Source organism: Lipophrys pholis, assembly GCF_963383615.2.
Source record: "Lipophrys pholis genome assembly, chromosome: 7".
NCBI classification, from domain to species: Eukaryota; Metazoa; Chordata; class Actinopteri; order Blenniiformes; family Blenniidae; genus Lipophrys; species Lipophrys pholis.
The window spans coordinates 2,185,358-2,204,735 of NC_137638.1; the positions used below are offsets into that span (position 1 = coordinate 2,185,358).

The 19,378-nt window shown below is 44.1% G+C and overlaps 1 protein-coding gene across 1 annotated transcript in view; it reads right to left on the reverse strand.

Moving 5' to 3' along the window:
• Positions 1-19,378, reverse strand: part of zmat4a (zinc finger, matrin-type 4a) — a 155,039-nt gene that overhangs the window by 30,305 nt on the left and 105,356 nt on the right. Inside the window, exon 5 of the mRNA XM_080468117.1 lies at positions 14,541-14,762. Coding sequence (XP_080324243.1) covers positions 14,541-14,762 — 222 coding nt within the window. The remainder of the gene's footprint in view (positions 1-14,540; positions 14,763-19,378) is intronic.

The following is a 19,378-nucleotide window of genomic DNA, read 5'->3' on the forward strand; positions in this document are numbered from 1 at the left end:
ACTCTGTAAGAATATTTATAGTCGGTAGAAATGTCTTGAGGGAACAGGAAACAGGTTTCAGCGAGAGCAATTGTGTGCTTTAAATTGAACCAGGAGGCGTTTCTTTCTATTTCCTCCTGAAAAGGCCGTCTTCGTCAGCTCATTGTAATTTTCCCATCTCTGAGGCGACTGATGGGGCTGCGAGGGATTTATTTTAGGGTCGCTCGGCACAGCTGAGAGCGTGAGCTCTGGAGGAAGAGGAGGAAGGGGAGGAAGAGCAGCAAAGAAAAAAAAATAAAAAAAAATGACGCACCAACTGCATCATCACTTCGCGGCTGTGATGGAGTCGTGAGAAAAACACAATTTGTTGGGTAGTTTGACTCGACTGAGCTCTAAATTTAGTAGCTGAGAGCGAGTGGCTGAAAAAAAAAGCATCTAAGAGCAACACATCTTTTTTTTTTTTTGCCAGCTACATGAGGAATTGCAAAAAAAACAAAAAAACAACTAAAGCGAACATCCGGATTCGATACAACGGGAGGGGAAAGGCTGGGTATACCTCGAGACGTCTGCATGCAGCTTATCTGCATCATGATAATAAAGAAAATAAAACTAATGTTTTAATAATTAAAGCAGAGGCGTTCGAGCTCAGCTTGGATTCTGGGATTTAGTGTCATTTCCACACAAAAGACACCAGCTGATCCCAAAGCAGTGAATTACAGTATATTTTTGTCAGAACTTAATTCACCGTCGGTCTTACTTTTGTCAATCTCATTAATAAGAGAGGAATTTAGTCCGCTCAGCGTTTCAGTGCAAATTTCAAAATGTTACCATGTAAACAGGAAACCTCTGTTGAACAAAAATGCGAAAACGATGCGTCGTCACTTGAAACATTCATTCATTCATTCATTCATTCATTCATTCATTCATTCAAGGCCAAAAACACCAACAACTGTGTCTATGAGGTTCTCTGTACTGGTGGGTGGATCGATACATATATCGATAATATTGATACCCACGTTAGTATTGATATCGAACACTGCTCCGTCCTGAACACCACCTTATGATAATGTTGTTTTATCCTACACCCACCCGTAACCTTGAATATTAAAAAGGTATCGGTATCGGTATCGGTACTGCCGATACTGGCACTGTATTTACTTGTTATCAGATCGATACCAAATGTCAGTACCACACAGCACCAGTCCTCTTTGAGTTGGTTTCTACTCCGTTTGCACTGTGAAAGTACTTTCTTTGTGTGTGTGTGTGTGTGTGTGTGTGTGTGTGTGTGTGTGTGTGTGTGTGTGTGTGTGTGTGTTACGCAACAATGCCAATGCTTTGAGCCGTTAGCACTTTGGGCTGAACACCCACTGCGTCCACACAGATGGAGCAGCGGCGCCGCTGGCGTGCTGCTTCACTTCAGACCCCTTCAGATTCCAACGCCGCCATCATGCAGGTCATGATACATCAAGAAAGTCTGCTCACGGGGGGGGGGGGGGGTTGTCGCTGCTCCGCTGGGCGCCGGCTCATTAATGAGAGAACTAAATGATCTGATAACTTCTTCTTTTTTTTTTTTTTACATTTTCTGTGAATTTTGACACCAAAGCTGTTAATTTCCCCCACACCTCCCACAGCCCGGCTCCCATCCAGAGTTCAGAAAGAACAATACGTCACTGTTCAGAACACAAAGTGCCACTTTTTCTTCTATTTCGGGGGGGGGGGGGGGGGGGGGGGGGTGAGCCACAAATTACTCATTCCAAGCTCAATAACCTTCGTAGATCTCCTCACTGGCGTGTCCGGATCATATTAAGGTTAAGCTGACGACTCGGATCAGTTAAACTCGACGTCTGCCCGCTCGACCTTTAGCTTTGTACTCTTGTCTCGTTTCGTCGTCAGCGATGCCGGTAACGCAGTAATTAGTTACCACTGTTTTAAGTATCCTGCTCGACATGTGGCTAGAAGGAGATCGGGAATTGAACCGGCAACCTTCCAATTGAGAGACAGAGATTGAGCCACAGCCGCCCTCCTTATATAACTAAAGTTCTTCCACGAAGCAGAAGTACCTACGGTACCTACATCTCTCATAACAATTCTTTCTTTTTATTCATTTAAATCATTTTGTTTTCTGTTTTCATCTATCAGAACCTAAATTCATATCTAATTTTACATACCTGCTCACATACGCCTCTATCTACATCCAACTACAAACCTTAATGACCACGTATATTTATCATTTAATACTAATCCCTACCTACCTACTCTGACCGATCGACGTCCCTACATACATCCCTACCCACCTCTACTCATGTAAATACTTATTATTCAATACTCTTCTCTCTCTACCTGCTTACTTACCGACCGACGTACCTAACCCTCCAATCTCGACTCCAAATATCTTCCTTTTTGTCAGTCTGGCGAAAAAAACTCCTCATAACAATAAAGAAAAAGACGTTATAATAAAATCAGCAAGTAAAAGTGGTGGGGAGGCGGCTGACGGAGCAACTATCAGAACAATAACAGCGGCAGAAACAACTCAGACATGGAACCATGTCGTACTTCATTCTGTCAGCAGTATTCCAGAGAGGAAACCATGCAGAGGAATGAATCTCCCGGATTTTCATCTTCACACGTTTGTAACAGTGACGATGATGAAGGTCCCGATGTGCCGATGGTCGTTTTGTGTTTATAATGAAAGGCTCGTGGGAAACGTGCCCAAAAAAATCAATGTATTCTGCGGGTGAGTGTGAACACGCGTCGGTCAATCGCTTCACTGAAAAGGCGAATAGTCGCAGGATTAAAAAAGCTCCCGCGGCTCTTTTGTCCGTCAGCTTGACGTTTGAAACGTCTCGCCAAATCAAAAGCTGGAAAAAAAAAAAAACAGGTTTGGGTCGAGGTCGCAGCTGAATACGGCGAAGGGAAAATAAAGTCAAGCTGACTTCTATTAGTGCGCCGATTTCGTATTGTAATTCATTATTTTTATTCAAAAGTAAAAATAAAATAAATAAAAGTAAAACTTCCAGTTCACATTTTGAACAAAAAGGAGCAGAAAAGATTTGACTCTTTTTATATCTGCTCCTTAGGTGCTTTTCAATACCTTCACAATATTCAACATTCGAAATATATACGTATTTACAGATATTTTTTAAAGCATTCTATGTACAGTATACACACAAACATCATGTTTGCTCAAATCAAATATCTCATATCATAATTATATATATATCTAATTATTATTACTTTATATGTTTCTTGAATACCAGGAGAGTTCCTGACTCTTACTTCTTTCTGCAGTTGCGTTCCATAAACTACTTCCTGTCACCGCGACTCTTCGTTCCATTAAAGCTGTTTTTTTTTTTTTAAAGACGTCTGTTCCTTTCAAATAATAGATGTTCATTGGAAAGTTTTTTTTATTGGTTTTATACAAAACCTGAACAGTATTCTAATCGACTAAAGCAAGTAAATTTTAGCAAAGTACATTTGATAAATAGTGGGTTTGATGGATCTCTGTCTTATATTATATATTATTTTTACAGGTCAAGCCATAGATTTCCACACAGTAAGTTCAATGTGGTAAAATCACCGTGTTACATAAAGTGAGTAAAGAAGATTGATTTAGAAACACTGCGATGGATTTGGCTTTTTTTCCCCTTTATATATTTTAGATGCGACTTCCATCGGAGGTCGTTGCACTGCGATGAACGCGAGGACGCGAGCGCCGCCTTGCTCGACACGGAATGCTGCATTCCGGACGTCATCCTCCACCAATCAGCTCCTCTCACCCGCGTCTCAATCTCACTTTGCTGAACTCGTCAGAAGACGTGGCGACGCCGGGAAGTCACACTCGGGATTTTTTCCTTCATCGGCCGCAGCCCGGCTCAGGAGGCAGGGGTTAAGAGTGGCTGATCTCCAGGGGAACACGTATGGAGGGAGGATATTTGTTTTCCTACGCTCTTGTCTACTTTGCATTATTAAATCTAGGATATCGCCGTCTCCCCGGCATGAAATAAGATGATTAGTGGCTGCATCTTATGTCTGCTGGTGTTGAGAATCACATTAGGTAAAGCACACGGCCTAAGTAGGACTGATAAATAAAATAAGGGACGTGACGGCGTGCAGGCATATTCTAGGAGTCGGCGTTCGCGGGCGAGAGACGGGACGCTTAAGTGGCTCTAAATGAGATCAAGCCGGAGCGCGTGTGATGTCACTCTCATGCAGAGTTGCCTCTGAACCGAAGCTGAAATCAGCACGACGCCCCCGGGACGTTTCAATGGACCGGCTGGCTGCCGGTCCAGCGACCCGGTCCGTCCCCCACATTGTCTGCCCGTCAGTCACTAAACCGCCGGACGCTTTCACGCTCGCAGCCTCCTGCAAGACAAGACGCAGGGGCCGCGGCTCGCGTTTCGTTTAGCCGGCTGCACGAGGGAAGATAAAGGGAGTCTACAGTGTGTGTGATATTTAAGCCTCTTACAGGAGCTCCATTATATTCCTGCGCGACGGAAAGAATCCGGCAGCGCCCGTCTATTTGTGCTCCTTTGGTTTTAAATAATTGCGGTATTATTCCGGGACTTTGACACCAGAACATCATTTCCAGGCACGCGGGAGATAAATGTTTGATGCTGAGGGGAGAGATTTGGGCTTTGGAATCAGCTCAGGCGCAGACGGTGTTGGGAATAATGCATAATGAAGAATGTTACTTGTGCCTGGTTCAGATCCGTCTGCCGATGTGTTACCGAGGTGGCTCCCGAAACCCGCAACGGCTCAGGGTCGCGTCAGGGCCAAACTTGTGGCTCGGATGACTTTACGGGGTGACTCCACACGGGGGCAGCAAAGAGACTAAGGACCCTTTTCACATTGGGATAGTCTGGGACTCGGTTCACCCGGGAGTGGGGAGGGGAGCCCAGAATTTTCATCCCTTCATTTATTTCATGTGGCGTTCACATTCAGTTCAGAGGCGCGCCTGATAAATGTCCTGCAGTTACAGCAGCTGCTGGTTTGGGGGCGCTGTCGCGCAAAACAAACACTGAACCAGAGAGGAAGTGAAGAAGAAACGAGGCTCATTGAAACAGTTTTCCCGTGAAGCGACTCTGGTCCGGATCAAACGGGGGAATGTGAACGCGCCCTAAGGCGGAAGTTTTCAAGTCATTTTTCAAAATGGAAAACTTTCGGTGCATTTTGGGACAAAGGTGGTCGGAGACACTGAAAATATAACTTTTTGAAAACGGTCCGACACCGTCTCCATGGAAACGGGAAAATTCAGCGATCTGAAAACACGACTACTGGTGACACTAAGGGCTCGTTTACATAAAACAAGAGTTCAAGCGAAAAACTTAAACTTTCATTGGAACTTTTTTTCGACGCTCCCAAGGTGGAACTTTTCGAAGACGCTCCGACTCCACCGTCGTGTAAATGGGGGACAAAGACAGTTTCTGGAAACGCTTGTGCTTCGTCTCAGGTAGACATCGCAATCTGCTACTGGTCCCTCGCACCACGGTCGAGTAGAGATAATCAGAACAATGTTTCCTGTCATGACCCCCAGTCCATATTCTCCTGGGACTTGGTACTTTTATTTTGACAGTCACCGTAATAACAGTCCAACTTGGTGGTCTGTCCAGTAGAATGTCCATGTCACTCTCATTGTTAATGTTTAGAGCCCATTGTTCTCTGCTGCATGTGTGTGTGTGTGTGGTTTCATTACAAGTTAACTACTTCATTTTCAGTGTCTCCGCCGTTGCCGTGGAAACGCAAAACCTTCCTGGAACGAAAATGCTGGATTTTTCACTTGAAAAAAGGTTGCCGTGTAAACGGGGTCTAAGGCTGTGAACTCAGAAAACATTCGTTTATACGACAACGGCTTTTGGAATGACTGACCAGAGAACTATTTTTTGAAAATGGCCTCTAAAGTGCAACTTTTTAAAAACACTGTCTGTATATAGATGGGAAACTAAACTTTTTCAAAACACTGGTACCACTCCTGCTCACTACTGTCTTCCCCCCTGCTTATTTTGAATGTTTTAATGCTTTTCTGTCTTAAAAAAAAAAAAAAAAAAAAAGTTTTGTTGATTTTTTGGTTTTCGCAAACCGAAGAAAAACAATAAAAGCTCACTACGGCTGTAGTTTTTAACCCATTGCCGTCCAAACCAAGGCTCTTCGCTGTCAATCGTTCCCAAAAACCGATTCCCGTTTCAGTTCAAATCTCTCTCACTCACTTCCTGCAGCCTCGAAGTAAAAGTTCTCTAACTTTTAAAACGTGTCGGTGTTTAATCATGGGTGTTTTGTTGCTGCTTCCTCTCCAGTTCCACTCCAGAACAGGTGTGAAGCCGAGTTCCGCACGACTGCTTGAAATCGCATCCTTCTCTCGCGGGATCGCGTGCAACAGAGCTTAGCTCATTTAATCATTTTAATGAGTCTTATACATGAATTACATTAATTAATTTACTTCTTAAAAAGTGTGTTTTAACAAAACTCGACTGTGTTTGTTTCTTTTTTTGTCTTTGACAAGCGCACACTCATGATGATGCCCTCTGTGAGGAAACACTGTTAATCAGTAGAGTTGGTATTTTGCTCAGAGGGGTTGTATTTCTAAATAAAGCTGTATTTAATATATAGCCTTAAACATATTAACTCACCGACACCCTGGGGCAGGACAGTGTTTGTGATAGTAGTCTCTGGGTGAACATAATGAAACTGCAGGCTCTGGGTTTCTGCATCGTCGACACAACTCAACAGTTCAGCTACACAGAACAGTTTGTTCCTGTTAATCTGTGTACGAGCGCCGGAGTGGTGGTGAGCGCGTTTTCAAAAAGATGTCCCTTCACATTGAAACGGCAGAAACGCTGCACAAAACGCACACGGAGAACAAAACGCTGTAAACATTATCAATGGGAGAACAGCAACGTTCAAAATAAAACTACCAAGTTGGATCGTTATTATGGTGACTGTCAAAATAAAACCACCAAGTTGGATTGTTATTACGGCGACTGTCAAAATAAAACTACCAAGTTGGATTGCTATCACGTGACTCAAAATAAAACCACCAAGTTGGATTGTTATTACGGTGACTGTCAAAATAAAACCACCAAGTTGGATCGTTATTATGGTGACTGTCAAAATAAAACCCCCAAGTTGGATTGTTATTATGGTGACTGTCAAAATAAAACCACCAAGTTGGATTGTTATTACGGCGACTGTCAAAATAAAACCACCAAGTTGGATTGTTATTACGGCGACTGTCAAAATAAAACTACCACGTCCCAGAATATATAGGTCATGACACCTCGGAGGAAACGTTGTTGTTATTATCCATCTACTGAGCATGTGCAGAAAAAACTGGTTACGACAGCTGCACAGAAGCAGCGTTTTATCCCGTTTCCATGGAGACGGACTTGCAGCGCTTTCAAAATGTTACATTTTCCCTGTTTCTATGGAGACAAAGCATTTTCTAAAAGTTGCATTTTACCCCGTTTCCATGGAGACGGAGTTACAGCGTTTTCTCAGAAAAAAGAAAAAAGTAGCTTTACTCGCTTCAACAGAGTCGTAGTTTTCAAGAAGACACATTTCCACCGAAACAGAATCAGAGTTTAAGACTAAAACTGTCTAAATGGCGAAAATTAACTCAAAAGTAATTTAAAAAGAGACGTATATGAACACTTTAGAGCGTTGACACAAAGATCCACCTTGGGAGCCGTTTTCCATTTTCACCTAAATTTTCTGTCGTGTAACGAAAACTAAGAATCTCCGGGTCGTAAGACTGCGACCTTGACTCCAGTGTTTTGAAGCCCCTGCAACCCAAACCTGAATAACAAGTGTGCAGACAATAGATGGATCAGTGTTATTGTACTACACTCAGTTACAGTGAGCCAAGAAAACGCTTTCTAAGAGCAAAAGATGCAAAGACTTCAATTAATAATAAGAAAGACGATGTCGAAGCTCCTAATGGACTCGAATTCCGCTCATTGGAGTTTTACAAACATTAACCGAGGAGAAAAAAAAAAAAAAGGGGCCATCGTCTCGTGCGTGATTAACAACTCAACCACAACGCATTAGTGCCTTAATGAAGTATCTGCCACAAAGTGCTTTGCCATCCCATTTACACTTCTACACAGATTACAGCCCGACGGCTTCGCCGCTACAGTAAATCAAGCCCGTCGTCTGGACGCCGCCGTCAGTCGTCTAGACGCCGCCGTTAGTCGACTGGACGCCGCCGTTAGTCGACTGGACGCCGTCGTTAGTCGACTGGACGCCGGCGTTAGTCGTCTGGACGCCGCCGTTAGTCGACTGGACGCCGCCGTTAGTCGACTGGACGCCGGCGTTAGTCGACTGGACGCCGGCGTTAGTCGTCTGGACGCCGCCGTCGTTAGTCGACTGGACGCCGCCGTTAGTCGACTGGACGAGGCGTTAGTCGACTGGACGAGGCGTTAGTCGTCTGGACGCCGTCGTTAGTCGACTGGACGCCGCCGTTAGTCGACTGGACGCCGCCGTTAGTCGACTGGACGCCGCCGTTAGTCGTCTGGACGCCGCCGTTAGTCGACTGGACGCCGCCGTTAGTCGTCTGGACGCCGCCGTTAGTCGACTGGACGCCGCCGTTAGTCGTCTGGACGCCGCCGTTAGTCGACTGGACGCCGCCGTTAGTCGTCTGGACGCCGCCGTTAGTCGACTGGACGAGGCGTTAGTCGTCTGGACGCCGCCGTTAGTCGACTGGACGCCGCCGTTAGTCGTCTGGACGCCGCCGTTAGTCGACTGGACGCCGCCGTTAGTCGACTGGACGCCGCCGTTAGTCGACTGGACGCCGCCGTTAGTCGACTGGGAGAAACGAAAGTGGTTGAACAGACCGTCAAGAGTTAAATAAAGACGTTTGGCCAAAGTGACTCAATCAGAAACAGAAAAAAGGATCGTTATACAATATAGTCTTGAAGTGTATTTTTGTATATAAATAAAGATTTAAAATGTTCTTAGACCTTTAGGGATGAGGGCCGATCCGATCCAGTATCGGTATCGGAACCGATACCAAAGTAATTCACGGATCACAAACATTCTGTTGGTGCTGCGTTGCTACAGAATTAATCCCCCCAGGGATGAATAAAGTGATTCTGAGGTTCTAAAGGTAGAACTAATTTATTATGAGATGATGACGTCACGCAGACCCCCCACACTGTCAAATGGAACAAAAATACTTTGTACTGCTTCCTGTTCTGACCTGATACTAACCCCAAGTTGCCTTTTGAGAGAATACATGTATACATTAGTACATTTCATACTTTACTGGAGAGAGGAGTTTATTACAGCCTCATATAAAGTCAACAATAATGATAATAATAATAATATTAAAGCAAACAGCTCTGGTATCGCAATAGTATCGGTATCGGCAGATATCCAAATTCAGGTATCGGGATCGGTGGGTCTCTTCTTCTGTTACATGTGGAAATGGCGGTTTTGACCCTTTTGAGGGTCTTGGACATAAAGAAATTAAAAATTAAAAAAAAGGCAGTACCTCTCCTCAGAGACGTTGATACTGGCCGATCACAAAGGAAGTTCTAGTTCAAAGTATTGGCAGGAGGAGCAGCAGAACCACGTTTTGGTCTCTGACGTAACAAAATATGACGATGAAGCCAAAAATATATGGGAATATCTGTGATGAGTCTTATTTGGGGTATTTTAATTTTTATACGTTGTTATGGGAAACGCGTCATACTGTCTGTTCTACTACGTTCTACTCTGCTGTACTGTATTCTAATGTATTGCGTCATTTTAACCCTTTCCACCCAGTCCCCTATTGTTTCTGTTCTCTTCCCCTCCACTTCATCCTCCTCTCTTCCATTCTGTTTTCATGCGCTCGCTCTGTTCTAATCTCATCTATTGGGAAGCGACTTCCTCCCTCCGTCACTCCTTTGCATCGGTTCTCTGTAGCTACATAACTCTGTACACAACAACAACAACAACAACAACAACAACAAGCACCACGCCGAGCGGCCCGGATGATGAAACCTCCTGTTTTTTTTATAGATGTTCAATATTTCATCATGTTCAGATCTTCAAACTCAGACGGAGCTTTTTCGCCGTCTCAGGAGGTCAGAGAGGACAGAAGGTGAGACGAGCGCCGGTGGATCAGAGCGCTTCCTGACAACAGGAGCTTTATTTATCTATCTATCTATTCATTTAATTTCTCTTTTAGCCGGAGCGTCCCCGGGCCTTCCCTTCCCTTCCCGGCCTCCTGATAGGACGATTCACCGCTTCATTACAAATTGATAATGGCCGGAGAGGAATGCTCATTAGCCCGAGTGCTGAGCGCTGCAGCCGGCAGCTCCCGATAGAGAAAAAAAAACCCCAAAACAAGTTATATCAGAACCTCGATAAAATCCCGACGCAGCAGGTTTTCCATTCTTTCTGGAAAGTTTATGCCTAAAATACATTTTCTTCTTTCATTATGAAACACTAAACTGTACAGAAACTCAGGGTCAGTTTATCAGGTTCTGTTTTAAAAAAGGACGTACAAGTTTATTTACATTTTTAACATCAAGGTTGGAGATTGAAGTGACAAAGTGTAAAACGGTGCTCAGAGCAGATTCCAATATTGTGGCTGCAGCATTATTAATATTAAACAGGAAGGGTTTAATATCAGGAGCTCGCTGTCAAAAACTGCATCCTGTATACACTATACAGGATGCAGTTTTTGAAAGTGAGGAGGAGGAGGAGGAGGAGGAGGAAGAGGAGGAGCCATTCAGTCATGATTAAGAAAAGAATTACATATTTATTGTTTTAAAAGGCAAACATTCAGGACTGAAAGTAAAAAAAAAAAAAAAAAAAGTCTTAAAAAAAACCTCAACACATTTCTGTTTGTGTGCATTTAAAAAATAACCATGATGGAGAAAGGTTTTTTTTTCTCAATGCTCTTAAAAATGACTGTCGACATCAGATATATTGTCAAAAGCGCAACTTTATTGTTGCGACTGTCCTCAGAGCTAAAATTCATATAAACAATCTCAAAATGAAAAGTAATCGAGGCTCCGTCATTCAACAAATTCAAGCTTTAACCAGGGTTTAAGCAAAACGCGCAAAAGCAACTACGGAAACCCACAAGGAAGGGTTGGTAGAACGCAACGAGAAAAAGGTTGAAAAGCTGGGGGCGGGAAAAAAATCTAAGTGGAAAAATAAAAATAGTTTTTAGCTCCAAATTCTATAAATCAATCAAATGGATTTTTTTGCCCTAGTTTGTTGGTATAAAAATATGTTGACATTATTACAGTTTATTAATATATTTTACGAAAACAATATAGTCCTTCTTGCTCCCGGGGGGAGGGGGCGCCCTGGCGCCCTCTACTGGCCAGTGGTCAAACAAAATCAAGTCCTCAAAACGTCCAGAATGACAAAGCGGAAGCGACTGCTGGTCTTCATGCCTCTCAGGTGGAGGGAGAACCAATCAGGCTGTGTGTGAGGGGGTCCGTGTCCAATCAGCTGTGAGGACTTGTCTACCCCCCCCCACCCCCACCCCCACCCCGCGGTGCGGTCACGCGCCGATGCCCTTTACGACACCTCTGGGCTCCTTCTGCTCTTCTGGCAGCCGGCCCTCCACCAGCTGGAATAATATTGTGTAATTGCTATTGACATATTGTGGCTGGGAGACGACAGGGAGGAGCTCCTCCTCCTCCTCCTCCTCCTCCTCCTCCTCCTCCTCCTCCTCCTCCTCCTCCTCCTCCTCCTCCTCCTCCTCCTCCTCCTCCTCCGTGACAATTAACAGCTTGTGACACGCTGGTTGAGAGTGGAAGACTTACATATAGTCCGTCCGTCCGTCCGCGTCTCCAGATGTGACGGCTGCTCGATAAACTCAACGTTCACGAAGACCGGCTCGGCCCGCCAAAGCAAAATAAATGAGAATTACCACTGAAACTTAATTCCTGCTGCCCTCATTAAACGGTTTGGGGAGTAAAGTTTTCATGCAAATGACAGAGAATTGTTCAAGAATTGACCCTTGAGAAGGGTTTCTTGTTCTCATTATTCACATTTCAGCCACAGCCGGCAGCTTTTCTCCCAGAAAAAAAAAAGAAAAGAGGTTTAATAACCTTATTTTACATTATTACTCCGACACGTTCTGCAACCAGCAGATGGGAAAGGAAGAACTGTGAGCTGGCAACGTTTTTCTTCTCTGGAGTGGAAAATTCAAAAAATTGAGTGAGCACAAAAAAGGACAATGAAGGAGAGCATGCAAATGTAATTTCACGTGAAGTCTGTCTTCACATCGTCCAGTGTCTGTTTCTTTAACGGGAGTCGAAGCAGAAAGTCTTTTGGAACTTATCGCTGTGTCTTACACCAGAGGGTTTCAATAAACTGGACTTTATGTTGGGATTGTTGTCGTCGTCTGTGGTAATTGTTTGTTTGCAAAATTTCAAATTAAAGGTCATTATGGGACTATTTTGCCAGTCTGGAATACTCACATTGGTATTGTGCTGCATGTGGCAAAATGAGACTGATTTATTTTACTGCTTGTTTTTATGAAGTATGGACAGAAAGTATAGAAATCATTATTTTTCGCTGTAACAATGTTTGTTCTGATAAAAACTGGAGATCACTGGAAAGCCTGATTATTTCCATTTTAAATGATGCAGCATTTATAACAAACTATTGGGATGCGACCATGAAAAATTAGCTGAATCTGCTGAATTTGCTTTCTGTTTTGAAGCTTCGCTTCTTTCCAAAATCACAAATGTATGCCGGTAAAAATATTTGAAAACAAAAGCAGCCGAGGTTTGATCCCTGTGGCGACTCGGCCAATAGGATCGGAGCTCCAGGACCCTTCGGTTTGCTTCAGCTTCACTCGGCTGCTTGACGAGCTGCTTCAACCACGAAGGTCATCAGAACGCGAGGTCGCCTCCTCGACCAGCGAGACGCTTCAGCCAATAGAAAAGAAGCCCCGAGGTCAACAGGACTCTGCATGAGCATCATCGGCGCCATGACTGCTCCCTCAGTCACTCTGCATGTGACTGGGGGAGCATCTGAATGGTCCCTCCTGTCTCCTTTCCTATCCACTTTATCTAACCCCTAGGTGACGTCACGGGGCTCAGGAAAGGTGTTAGGAGGCTTCCTAAAGGAGTTAGGAAAGGTGTTAGGAGACTTAATAAAGGAGTTAGGAAAGGTGTTAGGAGACTTAATAAAGGAGTTAGGAGGCTTCCTAAAGGAGTTAGGAAAGGTGTTAGGAGACTTAATAAAGGAGTTAGGAGACTTAATAAAGGAGTTAGGAAAGGTGTTTGGAGGCTTCCTAAAGGAGTTAGGAAAGGTGTTTGGAGGCTTCCTAAAGGAGTTAGGAAAGGTGTTAGGAGACTTAATAAAGGAGTTAGGAAAGGTGTTAGGAGACTTCCTCAAGGAGTTAGGAAAGGTGTTAGGAGGCTTCCTAAAGGAGATAGGAAATGTGTTAGGAGGCTTCCTAAAGGAGTTAGGAAAGGTGTTAGGAGGCTTAATAAAGGAGTTAGGGAAGGTGTTAGGAGGCTTAATAAAGGAGTTAGGGAAGGTGTTAGGAGACTTAATAAAGGAGTTAGTGAAAGGTGTTAGGAGGCTTCCTAAAGGAGTTAGGAAAGGTGTTAGGAGGTTTCCTAAAGGAGTTAGGGAAGGTGTTAGGAGACTTAATAAAGGAGTTAGTGAAAGGTGTTAGGAGGCTTCCTAAAGGAGTTAGGAAAGCCGATCATGTTGTCGGACCACACTTCCACTAGGTGGCGTGATAATAATCAGACGGCGGTGAAGGTCAGTGACGTCTGTCGTGGTGAAACAAGAAGAAATGTGATAAAAAGTAGTATAAAGGTGGTTCCTCTCACGTTCCCCTGAGGTTCTAACCTCTGATATAAAGTCAAATATCTGAAGGTTTGAATGTAAATGAAAGGAAAAGAGGAACTAAAGGGAAACGGCTGCAGGTGAATAAAGAACCAATCAGAGTGAGAACAGGCTGCACTAAAACTGGACTTTACTGTGTTGGTTCTACAACATCCAGAACATTCCTAGTTGGGATCTGGGTTCTAGATGATTTCAAGTTGTTCTAGGCAGATTATTCAGAGTTTCTGAATTTCACAGCAGATGTTAAAAACCTGCAGCTGTCCTGGAGAACGCCGTTTAATCACATTTCCATTAAAGTTTAAAATGTCCTTTGTTTGTCTTATTTCAACATCAGCTGCTGCAAACGGTCACCAGTTAACAGGGGCACCAGTGAAACCGAAACACCAGACAGTGAAGCACAACGATCAACATTTTGTAATATTATTAACAAATATCTAAAAATATATACTATTTAATGTACTATTTGAGCTGGTAAACAATGGATGTTTGCTTCACATTATATCGGGGGTGATTACGTGTGCATGACGGGGAAAACTCCGTGGTGGAACTATATAGTGATGGAAAATGACCGAGGCTGAGGTGAGTAGAGGCGAGTAGGAGCCACAAACGGAGTGGATCCTGTAGGAACCGGACAGGACAAAAAGGTTCTGGGATTGAAACACCAACCCCCCCCCCCCCCCCCCCCCCCCCGACACCTGATCCGCAATCCTCTCCGTTTGCGGGATGGCTAAAAGAAAAAGATGGCGGCTGACCTTTCATCTCCCCCATGTCCAGGGTCTTCCCCAGCTGCTCCAGCAGGTCGGCCCTGGCGGCGTTCTTCTTGTGCTTCTTCCCGTCGTAGTGTTGCTGAGCCATGCCGGGGTTGTTGAACCAGGCGTTGCATAGCTGGCAGTAGCGGTCCGAGTCACGGCGCTGTCGCGGGGACGTCATGGGGGAGGTTTCTGGGGAGCTCTTTACGGGGCTGGGGGATGCCTCTGGGAGAAGACGGTAAAGAAAAAAACACAAAGAGACACGTTTCGTCGTAAATAATCTTTAGACCCGACCGTAAAGGACACGATCCTAACGTGTTCGTTGGTTATTGAGTTGACCAATTTTTGTGTGACTTGACCAACAAAACCAAACATAAATGGAAGAATCCATAAAAAGAGCAGAAATGATATTGACTTCAGCAGAATATCTTCAAGCACGCAGTAATCTCCGGACTACGAGCCGCTACTTTATTCACACACTTTTAACCCGACAGCTCAAACAGTGACACGACTAATTTATGGATTTTTACGGCTTAACGACCCTAATGCAGCCTTTACATGGGTGATGCGTTCAGGTGCATCACGTAACTCCGACCGTTCTTTCTTAATCTTTTAATTTGGTGGGTGCGGCTCATATCCAGGTGCGCGCAATAGTCCGTGAATTACGGTAATTGTTTGAAATTTCTTCGGACATTAAGAGAGGGTGCTGGAGTCATGGTGATGTGAAGATTCCCAGCGTAGAAATGGGAAAAAAAACCAAAAAAAACCTCACATCAATTTATATATCAGCCTAACTAATCATGACCGTTCGCCGTAAACCAAACAAGAACAAACTCCTAAAATCAATTGTTTCTGCTTCATGTACTTCAAAAAAGCGAGTTAACATCTTCTAACATGCAAAGAAGCCGACTAGTGTGTGTGTGTGTGTGTGTGTGTGTGTGTGTGTGTGTGTGTGTGTGTGTGTGTGTGTGTGTGTGTGTGTGTGTGTGTGTGTCAAAAGCGCCTAAAAACACAAGTTGGCTTTTCAAAGTGGAAAATTGTGGCCAGGAGACAGAAAGCAGTGCGAGGGCTTTAATGAGCGCTGATCGGCGGCGGCGGCGGCGGCGTAGCGGCGGTGGCCTCGCCTGAGCAGCCCTCTGAATAACAAGCTGTTATCTCCATTAAATGCCTGAAGAGCAAAAACCTAAATTGTACTTGGCAAACGGAATAAAGAGCCTGCTCTTCTCGAGGCTGCCCACTTATGCCTTCATGCATGGATGACGGCGTTAACCCCCGGACGAGCGCCGCGCCGCGCCGCAGAACGGCACTATCAGCTTAATCAGCTTTAACACTCCACTGCTCGGCTCACCCTAAGTCAACGCTTAGCGTCGTCCCGTTACGTCCCATTACACCGGTCAACATTTCAAAATGGCAACGTCGGTGAAAAACAAATTAGGCGACGAATGTACGGACCCCGAACGGCCGTCAGTGAGTCGGACCCGGCGCCGCAGCGTTATATTTTACATCCCGCTCTTTGCCTGATTAAATCTGGGAGTCTGTGGTTGAAGTCTCACCGCTCAGGCTCATGGGCTCATGCAGCAGTCGGCAAACTTTGTGGCCATAAGAAATATCTGATCTCATCTTTCAGTTTTGAAGCCATTTTTAGAAATTCCTCCTCGTTGATTTTCCTGCTTCAGTAATTTTATGCGTCTTGACTCTTTAGCCTCTTTAGCCTCTTTAGCGTTCAGCCGCTGTACGTTTCAGCTAAACGTTCCACGTTTCCTGACGGTTCCAGGACTTTCAGCTCCACCGGTTTTCTTTCCCTTTTTCTTTATTTTTTCCCGTTTCTTTCTTCTTTCTGTATCATTTTCTCTTCATTTTTTCACTTCATTTTTTCATTACTCGCTTATCCTACTCGCTTTCTTCCTTTTACCTTTATTTTGCTTTCCTTTTGTGATTTGAATCAATTTAGTTTGACCATTTTTCCTGGATTATTTCTTTGAGTAGTTTTAGAGATTTTATCAATTCATTCATTCATTTATTTATTTTATTTTTTTTTTTGCAATTCCTGCTATTCTGGCTGTTTTAACCGTTTTACCTTCTTAATCTGGTTTCATCCTGGAGATTAAGTCATGAATGCAAAAGAAATAAAAAAGTTAATGTTTATTTCCATTATATCTTGTGAAAGCTTCACGGAGCCGCTCCAGCGGCGCTGAAGAGCCACGTGTGGCTGATATAAACCGCCAGACTCAATCCAGTTTGCTCTTGCAAGCAGGCCGGCCTGGAGCAGGTTTTCCTGCCTTGCTCTAAGGGCGTGGGGAAGAGGAAATGACCCCGATGGCTACGCGACCCCAAGAGAAGCCCCACCTGAATGTCTCTCGGTCTGTGGAAGACATCTAGCGAGAAGCAACATAGCGAGACTCCATCGGCGCTCTTCAGACACTCATTCATGACGGTGAAAAAGTGTAGAAAGTTGAAGAAGAAGGTTGAATATCTTGAATGTCCACATCTTTCCCAGTACGAGAACAAGAGCTTGCTCCTTGTTTAGGGCAGCATCAGCATCATTTTGTCTCGAGAGCCGGAGCTCAGGTAAATAACTCACTGAGGAATTATTGCTGTGTGATGATAAGACCTCAGCAAAGAGCATTTATCACCATCAGCGCCACCTCGTCCTGCTCCGGCTGAGCGGGACGTGATTTAATATTCTCGCCACGTTACGTTACGACAGAGCGCCGCGGCGATTCGTCTCTACGTGGGAGGCCCGGCTGCAGGAGGACCAGAGCCTCGCCGCTCAACGCTTCGATTGAGGCGCCAGTTTAGTCCGGGAGGCGGGGCTTGATGTGGCACCTGCTGCGCGAAGGACGCTTTGGCTCTTGGTCTCGATTACAGGTTTCAACATCAAGCTCCGGGGAAATTGTGGCTTAAAATTGCAGCTTATTTTGCTGCTCAGACACAAACACACGTTACCATTTGTGATCCTTTTTCTTCGCTTCACAATTCTTTCTGACATCGACGACTGAAAAGGACTTTTTTCTTTTGAAGGGGAAGCATCGTGAGTACACCAGAGCATGAATCATCTGCGTCCGATGGTCTTGATTTGTCATCATCAAGTCAAGGAGGCGGTGCCACATTTTATAACTGCAGCCTTGGAGCTCGTTAGTCAGAAACAGACGGCGGCGGTTCATTGGCCTGATGGTCTCTGCTGCACGACCACATGGGCGGGGCCAAGGGTCGTGTTGTGGCTTGTTGTTGTGTTGTGAGTTTTTGTTGTGTTGTGGGTTTTTGTTGTTGTGTTGTGAGTTTTTGTTGTTGTGTTGTGGTCTTTTATTGTGTTGAGTTTTTGTTCTTGTGTTGTTAGTTTTTGTTCTTGTGTTCTGACTTTTTGTTGTTGTGTTGTGGGTTTTTGTTCTTGTGTTGTTAGTTTTTGTTGTGTTGTAACTTTTTGTTGTTGTGTTGTGGTCTTTTATTGTGTTGTGAGTTTTTGTTCTTGTGTTGTGAGTTTTTGTTGTGTTGTGAGTTTTTGTTCTTGTGTTGTGAGTTTTTGTTGTGTTGTAACTTTTTGTTCTTGTGTTGTGAGTTTTTGTTGTGTTGTGAGTTTTTGTTGTGTTGTGAGTTTTTGTTCTTGTGTTGTGAGTTTTTGTTGTGTTGTAAGTTTTTGCTGTTGTGTTGTGGTCTTTTATTGTCTTGTTGTGGTCTTCTATTTTTTTGTTGTGGCTTTTTGTTGTTGTATTGTGAGTTTATGTTGTGTTGTAAGTTTATGGTGTTTTGTTGTGGCTTTTTGCTGTTCTGACTTTTTGTTGTGTTGTGGTCTTTTATTGTGAGTTTGTGTTGTGTTGTAGTCTTTTATTGTTGTATTGTGGCTTTTTGTTGTTGTATTGTGAGTTTATTTTGTGTTGTGAGTTTATGGTGTTTTGTTGTGGGTTTTTTTATTGTTTTGTTGTGGTTTTTTGTGGTTGTGTTGAGTTTTGTCCCCGCTGGGCCACCATGCTCAACTGGATAAAGCAGTACAGAACATGAATGGATAAATAAAAGTAATCGACATCTCACACTTCAGCCAAAAGCCTCTTTACTAAAAACACCGTGTTGTTCCCATCGATCACCAGCAGGGCTGAAAAGCTGACTTCTGCTCTATTCCATGTTTTAACAACAAGAACAACAACAACTCTGTTTGAGTCAGAGCCGGTTTCATAAAAACGTTCTGGACGGAGGTTTTTTAGCGGTGGAGCTGCCGGACCGGTTCAGCGTGGAGGCCGCACTGCAGCGAGCACAAACCCTCAGAACTCCACTTTTTAAAAGAGGATTGTGATTCGGTCCCTTGGAGAATTCATCCTGGCAGTAATTAGTCATGTTCACATCACTTAGTGTTTGTCTCCGGGGAGATGCGTGGCAGTCTTGTTAGCAGCAAAGCGCACATTTCAAACGGCGGCTTCACATAAACAGCTTTATTTTGGCGTTAATGCAAATACGTTTTTTTCCCCCAGTTCTTTTTTTTTAATGAATAATACAGCAGTGTTTGTTTGGGATTTATTAAAACATTATAAGAGTTGGGAGGTTCGCGGCGAACACATTCGCCGTTTTTTTTTTCTGTCGCCTTTGTCGGCTGTCAATTTAAAACTAATCCCAACGTATTTATGCAGCTTTTAATGTTTGTGTGAGGATTCCTCTCATCGCTGGCCGGCTTAGTTGGTCACGGAAAAAAAAAAAAAATCCATTAAAAATCAAACGTACAGTACGGCACAACAGCGAAAATACAAAACATTCAACACTCTATCAGTTGTATTTAGAATAAAAGTCAAATCCACTCTTGCATGTGTGTGCAGGCAGAGGAAGAGGAGAAAGTAGAGCTATTTAGTGTAGAATAA